At 38.3% G+C, this 21,164-nt stretch overlaps 1 protein-coding gene across 3 annotated transcripts in view; it reads right to left on the minus strand.

Annotated features, from left to right (window-relative positions):
* Nucleotides 1-21,164, minus strand: part of Ankar (ankyrin and armadillo repeat containing) — a 68,863-nt gene that overhangs the window by 22,597 nt on the left and 25,102 nt on the right. For 2 of the 3 annotated variants that reach the window (XM_021167928.3, XM_021167911.3), the window contains exons 6-13: nucleotides 15,826-16,006; nucleotides 13,790-14,009; nucleotides 13,311-13,349; nucleotides 10,426-10,627; nucleotides 8,478-8,686; nucleotides 4,689-4,793; nucleotides 1,645-1,886; nucleotides 411-579 (exon numbers count right to left, since the gene is read on the minus strand). In XM_021167928.3, the coding sequence (XP_021023587.1) occupies nucleotides 411-579; nucleotides 1,645-1,886; nucleotides 4,689-4,793; nucleotides 8,478-8,686; nucleotides 10,426-10,627; nucleotides 13,311-13,349; nucleotides 13,790-14,009; nucleotides 15,826-16,006 (1,367 nt within the window). The remainder of the gene's footprint in view (nucleotides 1-410; nucleotides 580-1,644; nucleotides 1,887-4,688; nucleotides 4,794-8,477; nucleotides 8,687-10,425; nucleotides 10,628-13,310; nucleotides 13,350-13,789; nucleotides 14,010-15,825; nucleotides 16,007-21,164) is intronic. The other variant, XM_021167919.2, reaches the window with a different exon arrangement.

Genomic DNA, 21,164 nt, shown 5'->3' on the forward strand with positions numbered 1-21,164 from the left:
TGAGGTGCACTTTACAAGCAGGGACCTGATGATTGTCTTGGATTTTGATACCAGATATATAAGAGCAAATCTAAAGTTCTTGGTGTACATGCAAAATAGCTTCCAATGATCAAAACACACACTTATTCATACAAGAAGAAATCTCCTTAAACATATTATATGCTCTATATTCATTACTCATGCTAATATTTTTACTTATGCGAATTTCTTGTTAAACATTTTAATATACTTTTGAGAGTCAGTTATTTCTCTGAACCTTGTAATTTTAAGTTTTTCAGATATTTGGGTTATATTATGTGCCTAGATCTATTCAAAGATAAATCCTAAATATTTGTCCGTGGACGAATTCAGATCTGTGTTTGCTGCATTTGGTAAATCTGTCACTTTTAAACAGACAGGTTGAGGCTCACCAGAATCAGAGCTCAGAAACTGGATGAGACGCTGGATGCCGTTATTGTCTTTCATTGATTGTTGGTTGCTTTCATTTCCCATACATAACACCCGGATACAGTTCATTACATTCACTAGCACACTTTCTTTGTTAAGGCTTAAGAGATTTATCAGAGCTGGAATTCCACTCTGAAAAGAAACAAAGAGAATTACATCTGAATTTGTTTAAGATTGGTACAATTTTGTTTAAAAGTCTGTAAGCTTTCTGTAAATACATCTTTATTTAGAAAAGAACAATTGCTTATAAACAAAAATGTCTACTGTTGTCACACAGTAAGTTAAGACAACTGAGTAATTCTTACCTGGAAAAATACGATATTATTGCAGGACTAAGATAAACACATACATATGCATTATCTGACCCAATAAACTGGAAAGGAGTAACAACCTAAGTGTACTACATACACAGAACACTTATCATAGTTTTGGCTAATTGCCAGAATCAATTAACAAGCTAGTTAAGTGGATAAAACTGAGTAACTCAGATGGACTTGGGTGTGACTATATTTTCACATTATTGTCTAAGGAACCGATATGAGGCACAGCAATGGAAGTTTTTCAAACAAGTTTAAAATAATGTACAAAGGCAAATTAAAAAAAAAAAAAGAGTACAAAGAAAACAAGATAGAAGTGGTTCCCACCACCAGGAACTCAAAGTAGAGCATTAAGCCTGATAGAAAGTGCATTTTATAATGCAGATGGTTCAATTCATACTGAAGAAGCAACTCTAGGAAACTGAAGAAACAAATCAAGTAACTTCATTTATAAATATCCAAAGAAAGATCTGAAATACTAGTGGATACAATGGGGTAGGTTTTATTTGATGAAATATAGCATAGCAACAGTTGTTTGGTGTTCAACAAAAGCAATTTTTTTCTAAGTCTTTCTGGTACACAGTTGGAATATATTTCTCGCACAGAACTAATATCTTCATTTAAACAAGAAACAACCAGTATAAACTATGCAAAGTACTCCATCTTCTCAGCAGGCTACGCTAAACTTTGTTGGTACTGAGCATCTAGGCCCCCTAAGCCCACTAGGCTACAGACCTGCACTCACCTCAATGCTTGCTGCTGCTGAAATGCGTTCTCTCCCCATCATCCCTGGTAGTGTTGTTACTGGGTAACAACATGTATCTCTGTCTTTCTGATTTCTGTGTGAGAACGTTTCTGGGTTCTATAAAACAGTACTCACATATTTGGCAATAACATCCTTGTTTTCACACTTCGCAATGTCATACAGAATAATCGCACAGCGAGAATGGAGTTCAGGCTCATCTGACGTCAGCAGGTTGATCACAGCAGGAATGCCTCCTGCCTCCACTATAGCATGCACTATACTTACATGAGTTGAGATATTACTCAGCAACCCAACAGTTTTATACTGCAGTTTTATCTGGGGACTTTTTAATAGATTGACTAAGGCAGGAATAGAGCCTGTAAAGATAAGACTAAAATAAGCATAAATTATTCAAAATCATTTATAGGTGACATATACTAAAAGTATTGAAGTAGCATTCATGGTATGGCAATGTAAATAGTTACAGACAGTTCTACAAAGGATAGAATAGCAGCTTGAAGTGATTTAGAAATAATTATGTCTTATCTACAAGATAGTGCCTTTTCTCTTTGCGTATTTGACTTTGCATAGCATGCATAATCATATACTTTACATTTGTAAATCTAAAGCAGCTTCAGAAGACCGAATTTTGACCTATGAGAATTGAAATTTTTTTTCATGTAGGTTGGAACTCACTATGTAGTCAATTCTCCATCTTCCTGTCTCAGCGTCCTAAATACTGGGATCACAGGTATGCAGCATCATGCCTGCATACCACATGGTAAAGTTATTGTCTTGGTACTGAATTGACTTTGTAAGGTAGCATTTTTTAAGTATTTGCATGTTATCATATGTTATCTTAAAAATAAATGTGAAAAAAGTACTGATCTAGTAAACTGTAACAGTAACCTCATTTATTATAATTAGTCATTGGGCATAGAAAACTTGGCTCATTTATTTATTGACCTAAATAAACCATCTATTGTTGACTTTTGGGGAAAGATGGACCTTTTTCAAACATGCTTTAATGAGTTAGAGAAATTTAAGAGTATTCAATCATCAATAGTCATGGAACATTAGATGTGTCTCAATATGTACCCTCGGGAAGTAGGTACCATGCTGGATAGATCAGACATTTCCACCGTCTGAGAAAGCTGTAGTGGACAGTGCTACTCTCAGAACAAGTCCATGCGGCCAATCCATTTGATTAATGAATAAACCAGGCCAGAGAAGCTGCACAATTAATAGAGTTGCTAAATGCAAAACTATTTACAAACCTGGTCTGACATTTTCTTCTAGTTTCTCAGTTTAAAAAAAAATAAAATGTGCAAGTTTAGAACTGGAATAACTTATAAATTAGTAATTATAGCAATACAGTGATGTAACAGTTCTCTGTCAACTTGGGATAATCTAGACTCACCTAAGAAGAGAGTCTCTCAGTGGTCTAGGTAAGATTAGCCTATCTGAATATAACTGTTTGGATTACTGTTGTTAATTGATGTGGGAACTCACCTACATCAATTGGCATCAGCAAAACCATGACCTAGACAGGGGCTCCTGAACTGTAAGTATAGAAGAGGGCTGGGCACAAAAAGGCATGCGTGCACACATTTATTTTTCTCTGCTTCTAACTGTGGATGCATGTGACTAGCTCACTTGAGTTTCTGAATCCTTGACTTCCCTGTAATGATAGATTGTAACCTGGAATTATAAACTAATCTAAGCACTGTCTTCCCTAAGTTGTTTTTGTCAGGGTAGTTTTCCCAACCAATATTCAACTAGAACAACTACTTGGATAAAGTTAGTTTTATTCTTAAAATTTTACGTTTTTAGAGAAATAGAGTTTCTCTAAAGTATAGAGTCTTTTGATCATGTGCAGTTTTCACATGAAAAATAAGAAACAAAGTTGACAAAAGTGATCTTAAAGAAAAAGAAAAAAAGCTTATAATCAACAAATAAGTGTCCTTAAGAGTTTAGAACATATTTTTAAAGCAGCGTTTGATTGCATATGCTTGTAAACCTAGCATTCAACAGGCTGTGAGATGAAGGAACCCACAGCTGACACTGCCAGTGTGGCCAAGACCCTGAGACTAGATAGTCATGGACCTTAGGGAAACCATTATCATTCTGCTAAAGGAACAAGATGATCAAATAACTCCTGATGACACACTCCTATACTCACAGGTCAGTGCCTCACTCAGCCCACAGCAGTAAAGTTTCCTCTTGCCTCTCCAACACAAAGACCCAAAACTGGACAATTTACAAAGAATGAGTGATTTTATAGCACTTAGTCCTGAATGGAATGTCTTCACCAAACCCTGCCCCTAAACGTTCAGGGATCTCTGTAGAAGAGGATGAGGGAAGACTGTAAGAATCACCTAACCTGAGCAAGAGGCTATCAGCATTTGATACTGACTAGCAAAGATAAATTTAGGTTTCTCCAATGGAGTTTAACTAGATATATCAACCATGCTTCCAGGCACACCCCATGTTGCCCAGAAGTAACTGGCCAACAACAACAACAACAACAAACCTATGGCATTTTGTTTAATTTTGCTTTGTTTTGACATTTTTGTCTTTTCAGATTTTTGCCTGCTTGTTTTTTATTTATTTTTGTAGGTGCTTGTTTCTTGCTTTGTTTTTGTTTCTTGCGTTTTTGTTTTGTTTGCTTGTTTGTTTGTTTGTTTACAGTCAGAGCAGAGAAAAACCAAAGTTGAGTAGGTAGAGAGGAAGGGAGGATCCAGGAAGAGTCAGGGAGGACAAAACCATGATCAGATAGATTGTATACAAGTTTTTAATTTAAAAAAAGGGACGCAAGAGGATTACAAATTCAGGGCCAACCTAGGCTATATGTGAGACTCTCTCTCTCTCTCTCTCTCTCTCTCTATATATATATATATATATATTATAATTATATATAATATATCATATAATTATATTATAATATATAATATAATATATTATTATAATTATATGTATATAATAAAGTTGGAGAAAACCCTAACACTCAGGTTTGCAAAATTTGCAAATATTAGGTTAGTCCTAGAGTGTGTGCTTTACATCTGACCCCAGAACTAAATTTGTATGCCTATGTTAATATATATTTTTATATGGTTACCTGGGTTCAATATGGCTCTACTTAAAATATGATAAGAAAAAGATAGTATGATTTATATCACCTGCATCCAAAATGCATTGCCAGTATCGATCATTTGCTAAGCAAATCACTTCTAAAGACATGACAGCCATCATCCTTCGTTTGGAGCTTTCACACTGCAACATTTCTGGTAAGTATCCAACAGAAAAATACAGCTGTAATTCACATCAGAGGCAATGGAATGGCTGACTCTGTTTTTATATAGGTGAAGTGAACACAAGAGTAAAAAATCATCCCATCACCAACTGCATAGGCTACACTCATTCCATGTTTGTGGTCCTCTGGAAGATGCTGGATGGATGATGATGGGCTATAGCTTAGACCTGGGGTGGTCCTCAAAGGCCCTTCTTAAGGGTTTAGTTGGTTTAGTCATCACTTGTGTTTATTGGTGTCTAGCTTGATGCTATTCAATGATGATGGGAACTTTAAGAAGTAGGACTTGGTGGAAGTTTTAGATCACTGGGGAAAGTATCCATGTTGGGGATTATGGGATTCCATCTCTTCCTCTTCTGGTCTTTCTATTTTATTATACCTCTCATGAAGCAAATAGGTAATGGGCCTCTGCCACAGGACCCTGTAATAAGTGTTATTATTCACCATCGCCATTCCTGTGGGCCCAAATAGAGCTGCTCTGCACAAGCTGATTATCTTGGGCACTTGTGACAGTGACAAAAGCTAATCTTTGAGGTTTATAATATATATATGTAATTACTGAAAAAAAAAACCCTAAGTTATTTGTCTTTGGTCTGAATCGCTAACACTGCCTAGAAATACAGTTCAAATTCACATGAAAATAATATATTTCTCATGTGCCTATGATTAGTTTTGAAAAAAATTTGAGGAGATTTTATGGATGGCAAAGTAAACTACTTTATCAATATGATTTTAATAGCCATTAAATTATTTATATATTTCCTGAAAATGATTTATATGATTTTTAAAAATCTAGCATGAATTTAAACTCCAAACAAAAGACAGAACATTCTACATGCTTCTAAACAATGTCTATGGTGTAAGAAAGCATCTATCTTTCCTTCATCTCTCTCTGACCTTATGTTCAGACGTGGCCTGGTCCTTACTGAGACTGCCCTGTTTTAAATTTTAGCTTCTACTCCAAAGGCTAATAATTAGCTTGCTTCTAGTTATTATTCTGCTGGTGTCATTATCATCAAATTATCAGGACTTTATAACCATGGCTACTGTAAGTAGTAGCCACTGGGAGTTATATACACCATTAAGTCATCCTTATCAAGGGTCATACTTAGAGGTATTTGTGATGGTTGTCTACTATAAATCAAGTTGATCTTCACAATTACTCTCTTAAAAGATGAAGCAACATATTTGCATAAAAATAAACACTAAGATATTTCCCAGTATATCCTTGGGCTGTTGTACTCAGAAAATGTCTTCCAAGATTGGTTGCTGACACCATTTTGAACAAATAGTTGGACATCATTTTTTTAAAGTGTGTGTGTGTGTGTGTGTGTATACTGTCGTGTTTCTGTGAATGTGTGTTTTGTGTGTGTGCATTCATAAACATAATCATTTGTTTATATGTATATAGTGTTATAGTGTTTGCATGAAAATGTTTTGTGTGTGTAAATTCATGTCCATTTTTGTATGTTGTGTTTGAGTGAATGGCTTTGTGTGTGTACCCACATGTAATTTGTGTGTATTTGTTTGTTTTGTGTGTGTGCATTCATGTGTATTTTGTGTGTTTGTGTGAATGTGTGTTTTGCTTGTTCATAAATGTATATTCGTATTGGGGGTTGGGGTCCAGAGGTCAACATCAAGCACCTTTCACTATTTCTTCTCTATGTTACTTTTTTGGTTTGGTTTAGTTTCGTTTGGTTTAGTTTGGTTTTGGGTTTTGGTTTTTTTGTTTTTTTTTTTAAGTTGGCTGGTTGATTTTGGTTTTTCAAGAAAGCTTCTCTGTTTTAGCTCTAGCTGTCCTAGAATGTAGACCAGGCTAGCCTCTGCCTCCTGAGTGACTCTACCTTAATTTCTGAGACAGCATTTCCATTGAACCTGGAGCGCATCAGTTGATTAGAGTGGATGCAATGAGCTCCAGGAATTGACCTGCCTCCTATTTTTATTGTGTCTTGTTCACCTTGTTTTCCCTTGAGTTCTTTTCTGCTGCTTAATCTTCATGAAATATTGGGGGGATTGTGGAATGAGTAAATTTCCATGTATACATTAAACTAACCTAATAGCCTTATATTTATAATAATTCTAGCTAGAATAAACACAAAGTTGGGGAAAGTCTCAAAACAGTTTTGCAAACCTGAGTGCTAGGGTTACAAACAGACCACAGTGCCCAACTTTACTTGTGTGCTTAGCATCTGAATTCAGGCCTTCATGCTTCTACAGCAGGTGCCTTACTGAACCATCTCAGTAGCCCAAAGAACCAAACAGCTTAAAACAGAAGAGTCAGGTTGAAATACTAACTATATCTTACCCAATGGGAAAACTTCTGTTCTCTTTCTCCATCTCTTTTCTTTTTACTTTAATTTTTATTTTATCTTCAAAATTATACACCTCTAAAATATCTACAGCAAAATATTGTGATTTTGCACCCAGTTCTCTGGGTTCACCTCTGTAAAAGCAGCACTTTGGACTGGGTGGCCCACAGATCTGCCTAGTTGGACACAGTGCTGCGTCTTGTTGCCATAGACTTAGGCTTTGCTTGTGGCTTCACATTATAGAAAACAGGAAGCCAGCTCAATGCTGCTCTGCCATTCTCTCATGCCCACCTCCTCATATTTGTAGCTGTTACTTGAATCAATACTTTGGATTTACATTGCCTATACAAGATCACTCTCAGCTGGGCATGGTGGCGACCTATGGTGTTGTCTCATTTCTCACTATTATTTTTCCTGGATATAATCTTTCCCTATCTGAGATTCACCGTGGTTTTCCCAGACACAGTGGCACTTTCCTCTGCCTAACTAAGGCTGGCTCCACTCTGGAACACCCCTTTGCTCCCTGGGGCCTTCCCACTTCTGTTCACCAAGGAGAAAGGCAGCCTCAGCAGCTGCTAGCCTTTCTGGCTGGGCTCTGTGGAGAGCCCTGGCACTGCCTGTTTTCCAGCCTTTGGAGGACTGTGACGTATGTGTTTGAGAAGTTCTCAGCTTTCCTACTGATGGCTTGGTATTCTCTGGAATGCTAAGTCTAAGAGGTGGCTGCCTGGTTCCATCACGGCTGTTCTCTTGAATCTTGACTGCTGCTGCTGATTCATTGTTTAATCTTTATGTAATTATAATGTGGCTTGGGGGAGGAACACATTTTGACATGTACATTCAATTGACTGTACAACCCTTATTTTTCTGGCTAAATTGAACACAAAATTTTGTATAGAACATTCATCAAAATGTGAAGGAAAACTTTTCTAAAATCGCCTCTAAAATTAGGAGTAAGAAGTAAGTAGAAAAGAACCTTTGCTACTTAGGCTTGAATTTCCTCTCTTTCCTTCTTCCTTTCTTTTTCTTTTGGAATTCAGTTTATTAATGGAGAAAATTATGTTCTGCCTTCTAAGAATGTTGGGAAATAAGAGTAAATATCATTGTGTAAGATATAGTTCATTTTGGCCACAGATCTTTAAGTTAGAAATCAAACTATTTTTGCACACAAAAATATAGCACCCCTTATCAACTGTACTATTGTTGGTTTCAATGCATAAATTTATTTCATGATCTTTAATTTTAAAGATATAAATATCGTATTTTATTTATCCCGCTTTAGCACATGGAAGATCATATTATAGACTAATCAGAATATTTCCTTACAGTGAAATCTCATGTTCTATACTTACCCACCAGAGTTTCCCAAACTGGAAGCTCGGGGATATTCAGCTCTATTATGTACTTGAGTACCTCTGTGTGAAAAGCCAGCACTGACAGATGGATAATGTTGTTTCCCTTTGTGTCTGTTTTTCTCCAGTTTGCACCAAGAGAAAACAGGTACTGAATAGTGTCTAGGGCTCCCGAAGTGGCAGCCAGCAACAGTGGAGTGCACTGATTCCTGAAATCAAGCACACATTGTACCAGTCAACACTGGTATAGCATCACATTTCTTTTTGTTGTATTGCTGAAAGAACCCTAATTTACACTACCCCTTTGTCTTCCTTTAGATTCTTATTCTCTGAATTCCACAGATTTGCCTTCCTGCCTACCTATCCTTAGTAGTTATCTCTGTTCTCCTCAATTATTATACATGTTAATGTGTTTGGAAGTTGATACTATACAAAATAATTAAAATACACTATCCTATCTAATCTTTTCAGCAGTTCTATAAGTTAGTGGAGACACAAACAGGTAATATCAATCCACCTTACAAATATCAAATAGACTTGATAGTTATCCAACACCTCTTAAATATTTTATATTCAATTGCAAATCCCAGTTTCTCCATTGTAGCAGATACTAACAGTATGAAAACTGAGTGATTGTTGTTTTATATAATGAAGATCTTTGGGTTATGTGCATGGTTATCCAATCCAGTGTTCCATCCCCCATCTTCCCTCATAGGTAGGTATGTGACAATGCAAACAAGTGCCACTAACAGGACAGTAGTGGAAGTTGCAAGGGCACCTCTGTGAAGAGAAAGGAGTGTGCTGATGCCTTCCATCTGTCTTTTTACTCAGGTCTATAACGCAGGCAAGATCATGGACATGGCAGTAGTTGCCATTTTATACAATGGTAGGGAAGCCATATGTTAAGGAGCAATAAGAGGCCGGGCAGTGGTGGCGCACACCTTTAATCCCAGCACTTGGGAGGCAGAGGCAGGCGGATTTCTGAGTTCAAGGACAGCCTAGTCTACAGAGTGAGTTCCAGGACAGCCAGAGCTATACAGAGAAACCCTTTCTCCAAAAATAAAATAAAATAAAATAATTTAAAAAGGGAACAATAAGAAAAGTTCAGTGTCGGGGCTGGTGAGATGGCTCAGTGGGTAAGAGTACCCGACTGCTCTTCCGAAGGTCCGGAGTTCAAATCCCAGCAACCACATGGTGGCTCACAACCATCCGTAACAAAATCTGACTCCCTCTTCTGGAGTGTCTGAAGACAGCGACAGTGTACTTACATATAATAAATAATAAATAAAATCTTTAAAAAAAAAAAAAAAAGACCGGTGGATTATGAGACCTAAGAAGAATAACTTAAAAAAAAAAAAAAGAAAAGTCCAGTGTCCCTCAAACTTTCAAGCCAGTATGCAAATAATAGACACACAATTTGAAGACATAAGACTAAAGTATCCATGAATAGGTTCAGGAAATCTTTGGATTCATAGACAATCCTTAGGAAAAATTTACACCACTATTCTAAAAGTGGCTCTTCAGCAGAATTATGAAACAGAAAACTGTAGGAGATGTATCCTGTTTCCACTGTTTCTTCTTTTTGCTGGTATCTCTGCTAGACACAAGTAGCTACTGCTATTGAGATACATTCTATCTACCTGGGTCTGGAACTACCCCGGGAATCATATAGGAAACATGGTCAGCCTAATAAACCTATCTGTGAAGCTATACTATTGATACAAAAGTTAGGTAAATTCCCAGGATCCACTCTTTATTCCTCTAGGAGACACAGATAGGAGGATGGAAGCTGTAGTCTTTATAAATTCTAAGGTTAAACAGTAAGAGAAGATGAGGACCAGAGAGGACATTTTGCTACCTTTCAAGTCCCCCAAACCAATTATGCCCTTAATGTTGATGATAGTCAGGAAACAGAAGTTCATATCCTTACAGATACTCCATAACTCACTCTGCTGCTGCCTCGGCCTCTAGCAAACTAGGATCCTTCCTACAGAGTGCAATGAGGATGCAGATGTTATCATAGAAGGCAGCAAAGTGGATTGGCATCCAGCCCCTCTTCTCAGTAAGAGTGTAATCAGCTTTGAAACAAAGTAGACAGATGGTTGCTTCCAGTGAACAAGCTTGTGCAGCCAGATGTAGAGGTGTTGGACCTGAGATGAACAACAATTATTAAGTAGTAAAGAGCTAGCATTCCTTAAAATAAATAAACAATGAATAAAATGCCTTTATGAGTCCAACCATACAGCTTAGTGCTTTATAATATTTTTTAAAAACTCAAAGTAAACACTAAAACAATTATTTGGGCAATCTTATATTTCTTTGCTTAACTTGAAATGTCTGGAATGGAGAAATCACACTTTTTATGAACAAAAAAATAACATGAGAAAGCATATGTATTTGCATATAACACATACATTTTTATTTTGAAAAATAATTTTACTTAGTTGCCCAGGTTAGCCCTTAAACAGTCAGCCTTCTTGCTAAAGGGTATCAAGTAGCTGGTATAAGAGGCCCATGTCACTGGGCTTAGGTTATTAGTAGTCTTTATATCACATCTTTGTCTATAATATATGACCTAAATCTGTGCATTTAAAATCGTTACTTAGCTGGCCCCATCTCCCATATTCTGGGTTGTGGGTCCTGAGAGCTCTATAGCTGTTGATGGCCCCTATTTGCTTCAGATGACTACCTAGAAGTAACCACAGACTATTATCAACGGCTCTGGTTTGCAAGGCCATACGGGATGCCCCAGTTTCCTCTACTTATTGCTGGCCAAGCGCAGCACACATGTGTGTACACTTGACCACTCTTAGGCTGTTGGTGATACTGAGCATGTTGTGCGGACATTCCAGTTCAGTGTGACATCAGACATCTGACCAGTCTGTGTGTCACTTGTGGTTTGAACAGTGCCATTGTGAGCAGCCTCAGGACCTGACTACACTCTGGGACCTCTGGCAAGCCAAAGCGTGTCCCTGGCAGAGTATGGGGTCTCATCATCATGTGTAATCTGGGGGAAGGATAGGCCTCAGCACTTTGCGTTGTGTTACCCTGAAGACCTTGGACAGAGCTTACAGAGAGACAGGAGACAGTTTGTAATCTTTAGTGTGTAACAGACAGTCCCACAGTAGAAGGTACAGGGAGATCTGGATAGTTGTCACTTATATTTACTGTGACTGACTCTTTGATAATAGATACTTTAACAACTTTTGCAACCAAACCAGATTAAGAGTTCTAATAAACTGGCTGGGATTGGTGGCCATACGTTGCATTATGAGGGAGTTTGAGACTGAAGGACAGAGCCGGGCGTGGTGCTGCACGCCTTTAATCCCAGCACTCGGGAGGCAGAGGCAGGCAGATTTCTGAATTTGAGGTCAGCCTGGTCTACAGAGTGAGTTCCAAGACAGCCAGGGCTACACAGAGAAACCCTGTCTTGAAAAACCAAGAGAAAGAGAGAGAGAGAGAGAGAGAGAGAGAGAGAGAGAGAGAGAGAGAGAGAGAGAGAGAGAGAGAGAGACTGAAGGACAATAAGGAAATGGACCAAAAAAATTTTTTGAATACTAAATTTAAAAATTCTTGCTTTGTTTTTCAGTTTCTAGTAAGGTGTATATGATCAGAAGTCACAACTGATGGTCAGCTCTAATTAAAAATATAAAGCTCAACAGAAAATGAACAGGCCTTTCAGAATTCATCACAGATGTGACACCAGAAGCAAACTAATATGCGCCAAGTTGTAAGGTGGCCCAGAAGTAGAGCAACAGCAGAACTTCCGACGTGACCTGCAGAAGGAAGACTGACTGCAGGTGACGAACTGCTAGAGGCTTGCTGTAGGCAAGCATGAGTGCTGAAACATCTGAGAGACCTGCCATAGAAGCTTCTGCCCAGTTCCTGCTAATAAGGAACCCTGAGAGAAGATTGAAGGAGGAGAAAAATAAGATCATGCTCCCTCTGTGGAGTACTCGCAGATGCACTATGTTCCCTCACTGGAGTCGTACCTAGTCCCTCTCTGCCCTTGCCAATATGGGGCTTTTAAAGGACTTGTGGTTTGTGCGGTTTGTTTTTTTTTGTTTTTATTAAGGAATTCTTCTTTAATTACCTTATGTAGACTCTGAAGGTATATGGTAAATCTCTTACATGTGTAGAAAGGAAATAGAAATTTGAGGACAAGGATGCTTTTGTTTTGTATTTTCATATCCAATGCTTATCATAAAACTTTGATCTCCACCAAAAGTAATCATTCCTCAGAGCCCATGCATCACTACCACCCCTAGACGGCAGAATGTCTATTAACTTGTGTGTGGGACCAGGACACAAGTGATTGAATTTAGGACCTTGCCTATGCTGGGCAAGCACCATAGAGCTGAGCTACGTTCCCAGCTCTCAACTGCTCATGTACAAGCTTCCAAAACCACTTTGGAAACCGAATTTATAAAACAAGTCTAGATGGTAGGAAATTCCTAGTTAAATATTATAAAAAAGGAGTATTTAACTTGTGAATATCAATAAACATGGGCAGAAAAACTATACTTCAAAATGAAAATGAAACTTCATTATTTTACTTATGCAACAAAACATTTGCAGGTTATAACTATAAAATGTTTTACTCTTTTTATTTTATTTTTTTTTGATGAGGTAATTGTTCATTTTCAAGACAGAATTTCATGCAGCCCAGGCTAGTCTCGAATTCACTATATAACTAAGAGTGACCTTAACCCTTGTTCCCTGCTTCTGTCTAACCATGGGCTGGAATTACAGGCTTGTAATACCACACCCAGCAAAAGTTTTAGCATCTACAATAATCTTTTAATATATATGCATACTTCACTTATGCCTTACCGTTTCTTTCTTTTTTCATATCCACTTTGGATGAATCTGCTTAAAGAGAAAATCCATATAGAAACATGATTACCAATATACAGGAGTTTCCTAAGCTAGTCAGAACAAAATGACAGTGTACTGATACAGAAAGCAGGATTACATATGACAGTGTGGAGTACAGTTTCTAGCAGAGACACGAACTCTCCCTTTCAAAAGCTGACCAAAGCCTGCAGCTGGGAGATTGTGCCAATTTAGCAGTGATATTGCTAGCAGAGTAATGTTTTCACTCATACCGTGAATGCACCTACTTATCAGCAGATGGAAATCTGAGAAGGACAAGGATGAACAGAAGATTTTTAATTACCAAAAATGATTTTCACATTAAAAAGTGCTTCAAGGACAACTGGCTACTCACTGCATTTAAATCATTGAATTCTGCTTTATGTTAATAACTAGGTTTATTCGGTACTGAACAAAGTTTGAAAACTGAATGAAACCTTGGCTGAACATGATGAAGCGTCTCTGGTTGACGTTGAAGTTGGCGCTCCACAGCTGACAGATGACAGAGACCCGGTTGTGCAGGGCAGCATGGTGGAAAATGGCGTAGCCGGCTTCATCGGAAACATTGATTGTGGAGCTTGAGGTTTTACGGCTAAATGTGTAGAAAACAGCAGACAAGCCTCTTTCAACAGCAGACTTCACACCAAATGGGATACTCTAAAATTGTTTAAAAGATCAGCATTAATTTTTTTAATAGTTTTTTTTAAATAAAAAATACACCTAAAATTTTCTTTAAAGGGGGCTGGTGAGATGGCTCAGTGGGTAAGAGCACCCAACTGCTCTTCCGAAGGTCCTGAGTTCAAATCCCAGCAACCACATGGTGGCTCACAACCATCCGTAATGAGATCTGACTCCCTCTTCTAGAGTATCTGAAGACAGCTATAGCGTATTTACATATAATAAATAAATCTTTAAAAAAAAATTTCTTTAAAGGGAAGAAAGGAACACAGACTGTATCAACAGTCACAAGAGCGCCATTCATTGTTTGCCACACTACCCCAAGGGACAGGTGAAGAGCTTCCCCATGGACAACGCTAAAGTCATAGAGCTACAAGGATAGATTGAGAGCATGAGAAATATATTTGGAGAGATTGTTTTCCTTTCTCTTAGATTAACCGTAGCTTGATCCCTGCAGACAATTTCAGCGAAGTGAACAGATACTTTCCTGAAACAGTTTAAAAGCAAATGTGGGCTTAAGGACAACTCAAGAAACTTGAGCTATATAGCTGGAGAGACTTCCTTCTTTCTCTAGTTCCCAGGTAAAGAGGTAAAAATATCATGGTTTTTTGAGAAACTCTGATAAATATTTTAGACTAGTTATCAAGGTTTTAAAACTATAGCTTTTTAAACAAATAAATGGACAGTGAGTGCCAGTGTCACCTTTGAAGACAGAGAGCCTACTGACCAGTTCCAGCAGCTAAGGCAAACTCTGTTAGACAGGGGCTGACTCTGGCTGACTCTGTCTCATGTCTGCATGCCGCAGTGAAGCCAGGTGCTGCCGCTGACTGGCTGTGCCTCCTGTTAACTCTATGCACTTCACGTTTCTCATTTGTGTAATAAATAGTGTGGTAGCAATACAAGTAGTTCTGCAAAGGCGCTTTCCTATCTATAGTAGTGCTTTAAACATTAGTTATCTCTATAGTAGTGCTTTAAACATTAGTTATCAGTAAATATTTGCCATTCACATTAACCTCAGTCCAGTTTATTGACAGTTTGTTTTGTACTTTGCCAAAAAAATGTATAATCAAAAACCATAATGCTTTTCAGCTAATAAGAGATGAAATTTTTATTTCATACTGAAGAATTTATTTCAGCATTAGTTCATCCCTAGTACAGATGTAATATCAGAACAGCTATAGGAGGTCTTTCATTCTCAGACGACAACAAAGCACCCTATTGAGACTCTGTCTGTCAAGCTCCAAGCTAATAGACTTCAGGTCCTAGGGGTTCAGTCCTGGAGAAGTGAATTTGTGTAAAAGGCAGTGCTGGTGGTCAGAGGTCCTGCTTGCTACTTAATTCCATGCCTTCTGCCTGCCTTGACTACAAACTTTTACAAAACACAAACCGGTATTCTTAGAAAGTACTAAGAATACTCTCCTCTCTCTCTCTCTCTCTCTCTCTCTCTCTCTCTCTCTCTCTCTCTCTCTCTCTCTCTCTCTCTCTCTCTCTCTCTCTCTCTTTCCTGCCTTGTCTTGTGGGTCCTGATTTCCTCTGGCCAGAGACCTGCATCATACTGTCTATCTGGTTTTAGGGCCTGAACTTTATGAGCCCCTGCCATGTTATTGTCTGTCTATCTGTCTGTCTGTCCAAAGCCACCAATGACCAATTACTCTTCTAGTAAACTCCATACCCCTAACAACCCATCTCAATATCCTTCATTAACCCCGCATCCTAGACCTTTCACCTCATGTAGAATAGGAGACATTAACTTATAGTAATATGTAACTTCTTACATTTTTTGATAGTAAAATACCTTGCACTTCATAGCTTTTTTTAAACCAAATTTTTTCTTAAATTGCTCATGTAGTTGATCTTCAGTCAGTGGAAGCCTTTTCACTTTCAGATTATTCACAGTTTCATTTATGGCTACCCACCATTGAGTCTTATAGAGTTGCTGGTAGAAAATTTCAAGCTCAAAATGGATCACATAGTAGCTATAAAAATAAAGGAAAAGGGTGTGTTTTATAGTTGAAAATTAATTGGCTGCTTATTTATATACTGTCAAACCCTGCTTATTCCATAATAATTACATACAGAACTATAGTCTGAACTCCACTTGATCATAAAAATAGTAGCATGATTAGCAACTGTTATTGAGACTTTATCTTGATAATTATCCTTTTATTGACTATTTGGGTTCGTTCTGTATTTCCATGCCAGAGATTAGAGATTAGGGGCACTGTCTTCAAGTCACTAGAAGCCTAAGATCTAGAGAAAAGAGCTGTAGGTTAGTTTTCCATCTCTGTTTTCCTTTCTCTTGTTGTTTTAATCTAATTGTGTCCATAAATTGCTTTTCTGAAGGATAGTCATCCTTAAGCCCAACCTGGAATTATGTTTTAAGTAATGGCTCCTTGGCTTTTACTGCATCAGTAGGCTAAAGAAACACCCACCCTATTTTGAGACATGGGCTGGAAGACTTGACGCTAGCACAGGCCCTCTCATTCTGGAGTAGAGCAGCAACACAACATACAATTAGTCTGTTCCCTGCAGTGGCTTCCTATCACACGAATACTTGTGCTTCCCAGAGGCAGCACTGGTGACTGTTCTGGCAGGAATGAAGAGAAGCACTCGTGAGACCTCTGGGGTCTCTACTACCCTAGAGAGGATTTGTCTGTCTGCTTGTACCCTGCGAGCATCTCTCATGAGATGATTATGTGATTTCCAGGGTCAACTGTATAGTAAGGTAGCACTGGCCACATACAGATGCTTTGTGAGAAACACAGAAATCCCCAAGTTGGTGGGTAGATATTTCAGCCAGGTAACCTTCATTCAAGTGATATACCCTAAGTGTGGTTATCATCAGGGACTTTAGGGGAGCTCACTTGGTTTCATAAGTAGATTTCTCATCAACTTCCTTACATCTACAACGGTATCATGAAACTGGTATGTTCTTCTCCAAACTGGGTATTGTAGGACAATTAATCTGTTTGCTTCAATAATTGACATCTTTATAAGTCAGAGTTGTTCTATTCTTGTGGACTTGTAGTTCATTGAGTATCTTATTGCAGTCCCATGCCTTTATTCTGTCATGAAGAGAAAACTCACACTGAACCTAAAATGAGTCTAAGATCTAAATGTTTCTAAGTATGACTCAGTATAGTAACCATTTCTTTAAAATCAAAGAAAGCAAGAGATTTTTAAATGCCCTGTTTTCAGTTGTTCCCATTATTCTCTGGCCCAGCACTGAGAGCCCTACATTATGGTGAGAAACAAGCAGAATGTCTAAAAAAATTTGTTTGAAATTATTGGAGTTTTAAGATAGCAATTCTTTAAAAACAGTTACTAGGAAAGGAACTCTTATTTCATTGGATTGGTGACAAATCTAACTTCTGTCATTTGCCAGGCATGGTGAGGAGCTGATCTGAGAGAGCGCAGCACACACTCAGCCAGAAGCAAGAGTTATCAAAGATGGCATTTACCTAGCTTATTGGGCACCCAGCAGGAGAAAGCAGGGAATCTGGAAAGGAAAGGAAGAAGCCAAAGGTTTTTCATTGCAGTTGAAAATACTGGCCAGTTGGCATACAGAACTCCAATAAAACATTATGCAGAGGTTGTATTTTACACAGGGTGAAGGTTCCCTATGATTATATGATTATTTTTACCTCTTCCTGTTTCATTGACTTTCCCTCACTTTACCCTTTAACTTGCTACAAATAGCCTCCATTACTCAGTCTCATTTTGGTAAAATTCTCTTACCAAAGCAAAACCAACTCTAGAGGCAGCTCTTCACTCTAAAATAGAGTTGTAATTTTCTGTTGTATCTGACACTTTTATTATTTCATATTCTTACACAAATGCCCCATTTGACTGCTACTTTAACACAGCCTCCTGGTTCCTTTACTTGTGTGTTATATCATCTCATCTAATATCCGTCTCCTTTGTGCTTTCTCTCTCTCTCTCTTTCTCTCTCTCTGTCTCTCTCCCCCTCCCTCTAGTCCAGATATTTTTCTGAGCTCTATAACTCGTGTTTTCAAACATCAGTATCCATGTGAAAGACAATGACACAGTACATGAAAGGCCCTAGCAGCACTGGAGGAACTACATCATTCAGAAGATGAAAGACATAGCAAGGTCTGGCAGAGAGGATTTGGAACTGTCAATATGTGGAAATGAAATGGTTATGTGCTGTGTCCACTGCTTTCAGCTGCCCCTCATAATCTGGTTCTCACCTCCATGCCTACTTAACATGTGTGCTCACTGAAAGAGCTGAGTCCATTTTATTCCATATTAGAATGGCTACTCCAGCTTGTTTCTTTGGACCATTTGCTTGGAAAATTGTTTTCCAGCCTTTCATTCTGAGGTAGTGTCTGTCTTTGTCCCTGAGGTGGGTTCCCTGTATGCAGCAAAATGATGGGTCCGGTTTATGTAGCCAGTCTGTTAGTCTATGTCTTTTTATTGGGGAATTGAGTCCATTGATATTAAGAGATATTAAGGAAAAGTATTGCTTCCTGTTATTTTTGTTATTAGAGTTGGAATTCTGTTCTTGCAGTTATCTTCTTTTAGGTTTGTTAAAGGATTACAAACTCAAAGGGGAAAAGAAACATCATCTCATTACACGATGAGAAAGCATTTGACAAAATCCAATACCCATTCATGATAAAAGTCTTGGAAAGATCAGGAATTCAAGGCCCATACCAAAACATAATAAAAACAATATACAGCAAAACAGTAGCCAACAACAAACTAAATGAAGAGAAACTTGAAGCAATCCCACTAAAATCAGGGACAAAACAAGGCTGCCCACTATCTCCCTACTATTCAATATAGTACTTAAAGTCTTAGCCAGAGCAATTAGACAACAAAAAGAGATCAAAGGGATACAAATTGGAAAGGAAAAAGTCAAAATATAACTATTTGCAAATGATATGACCCCCAAAATTCCACCAGAGAACTCCTAAACCTGATAACATCAGTGAAGTAGCTGGATTAAAATTAACTCAAACAAATCAGTGCCCTTTCTCTACACAAAGGATAAACATGTTGATAAAGAAATTAGAGAAAGAACATCCTTCACAATAGTCACAAATAATATAAAATACCTTGGTGTGACTCTAACTAAGCAAGTGAAGCAAGTAAAAGACCTGTATGATAAGACCTTCAAGTCTCTGAAGAAAAAAATCGAAGAAGACTTCAGAAGATGGAAAGATTTCCCATGCTCATGGATTGGCAGGATTAATATAGTAAAAATGGCTATCTTGCCGAAAGCAATCTACAGATTCAATGCAATCCCCATCAAAATTCCAACTCAATTCTTCACCGAGTTAGAAAGGGCAATTTGCAAATTCATCTGGAATAACAAAAAAACCTAGGATAGCAAAAACTATTCTCAACAGTAAAAGAACCTCTGGTGGAATTACCATGCCTGACCTCAAGCTGTACTACAGAGCAATTGTGATAAAAATTGCATGGTACTGGTACAGCGACAGATAGCTAGATCAATGAAATAGAATTGAAGACCCAGAAATGAACCCACACACCTATAGTCACTTGATCTTTGACAAGGGAGCTAAAACCATCCAGTGGAAAAAAGACAGCATTTTTAACAAATGGTACTGTCTCAACTGGTGATTATCATGTAGCAGAATACAAATTGATCCATTCTTATCTCCTTGTACAAAGCTCAAGTCTAAGTGGATCAAGGAACTCCACATAAAAGCAGAGACACTGAAAATTATAGAGGAGAAAGTGGGGAAAAGCCTCGAAGATATGGGCACAGGGGCAAAATTCCTGAATAGAACAGCAATGGCTTGTGCTGTAAGATCAAGAGTCGATAAATGGGACCTCATAAAATTGCAAAGCTTCTGTAAGGCAAAAGACACTGTCAATAAGACAAAAAGGCCACCAACAGATTGGGAAAGGATCTTTACCAATCCCAAATCAGATAGGGGACTAATATCCAATATATACAAAGAACTCAAGAAGCTGGACTCTAGAAAATCAAATAACCCCATTAAAAAATGGTGTACAGTGATAAACAAAGAATTCTCAACTAAGGAATACTGAATGGCTGAGAAGCACCTGAAAAAATGTTCAACATCCTTAATCATCAGGGAAATGCAAATCAAAATAACCCTGAGATTCCACCTCACACCAGTCAGAATGGCTAAGATCAAAAATTCAGGTGACAGGGGCTGGTGAGATGGCTCAGTGGGTAAGAGCACCCGACTGCTCTTCCGAAGGTCCAGAGTTCAAATCCCAGCAACCACATGGTGGCTCACAACCATCCGTAATGAGATCTGGCGCCCTCTTCTGGAGTGTCTGAGGACAGCTACAGTGTACTTACATATAATAAATAAATCTTTAAAAAAAAAAAAATTCAGGTGACAGCAGATGCTGGCGAGGATGTGGAGAAAGAGGAACACTCCTCCATTGCTGTTGGGATTGCAAGCTGGTACAACCACTCTGGAAATCAGTTTGGCGGTTCCTCAGAAAATTGGACATAGTACTACCAGAGGATCCACCAATACCTCTCCTGGGCATATACGCAGAAGATGTTCCAACTTGTAATAAGGACACATGCTCCACTATGTTCATAGCAGCCTTATTTATAATAGCCAGAAGCTGGGAAGAACCCAGATGTCCCTCAGAGGAATGGATACAGAAAATGTGGTACATTTACACAATAGAGTACTACTCAGCTATTTAAAAACAATAAATTTATGAAATTCTTAGGCAAATGGATGGATCTGGAGGATATCATCCTGAGTGAGGTAACCCAATCACAGAAGAATTCACATGATATGCACTCACTGATAAGTGGATATTAGCCCAGAAACTTAGACTATCCAAGGTACAATTTGCAAAACACATGAAACTTAAGAAGAAGGATTACCTTAATCCCAGCACTTAGGAGGCAGAGGCAGACGGATTTCTGAGTTCGAGGTCAGCCTGGTCTACAGAGTGAGTTCCAGGACAGCCAGAACTATACAGAGAAACCCTGTCTCAAAAAAGAAGGAGGAGGAGGAGGACGAGGAGGAGGAGGACGAGGACCAAAGTGTGGGTACTTCGTTCCTCTTTAGAATGGGGAACAAAATACTCATGGAGGAAGTTACAGAGACAAAGTTTGGAGCTGAGATGGAAGGAAGGATCATC

The sequence above is a fragment of the Mus caroli genome, unplaced genomic scaffold, assembly GCF_978045245.1.
Source record: "Mus caroli unplaced genomic scaffold, Mus_caroli_1 scaffold_1, whole genome shotgun sequence".
Lineage (NCBI taxonomy): Eukaryota > Metazoa > Chordata > Mammalia > Rodentia > Muridae > Mus > Mus caroli.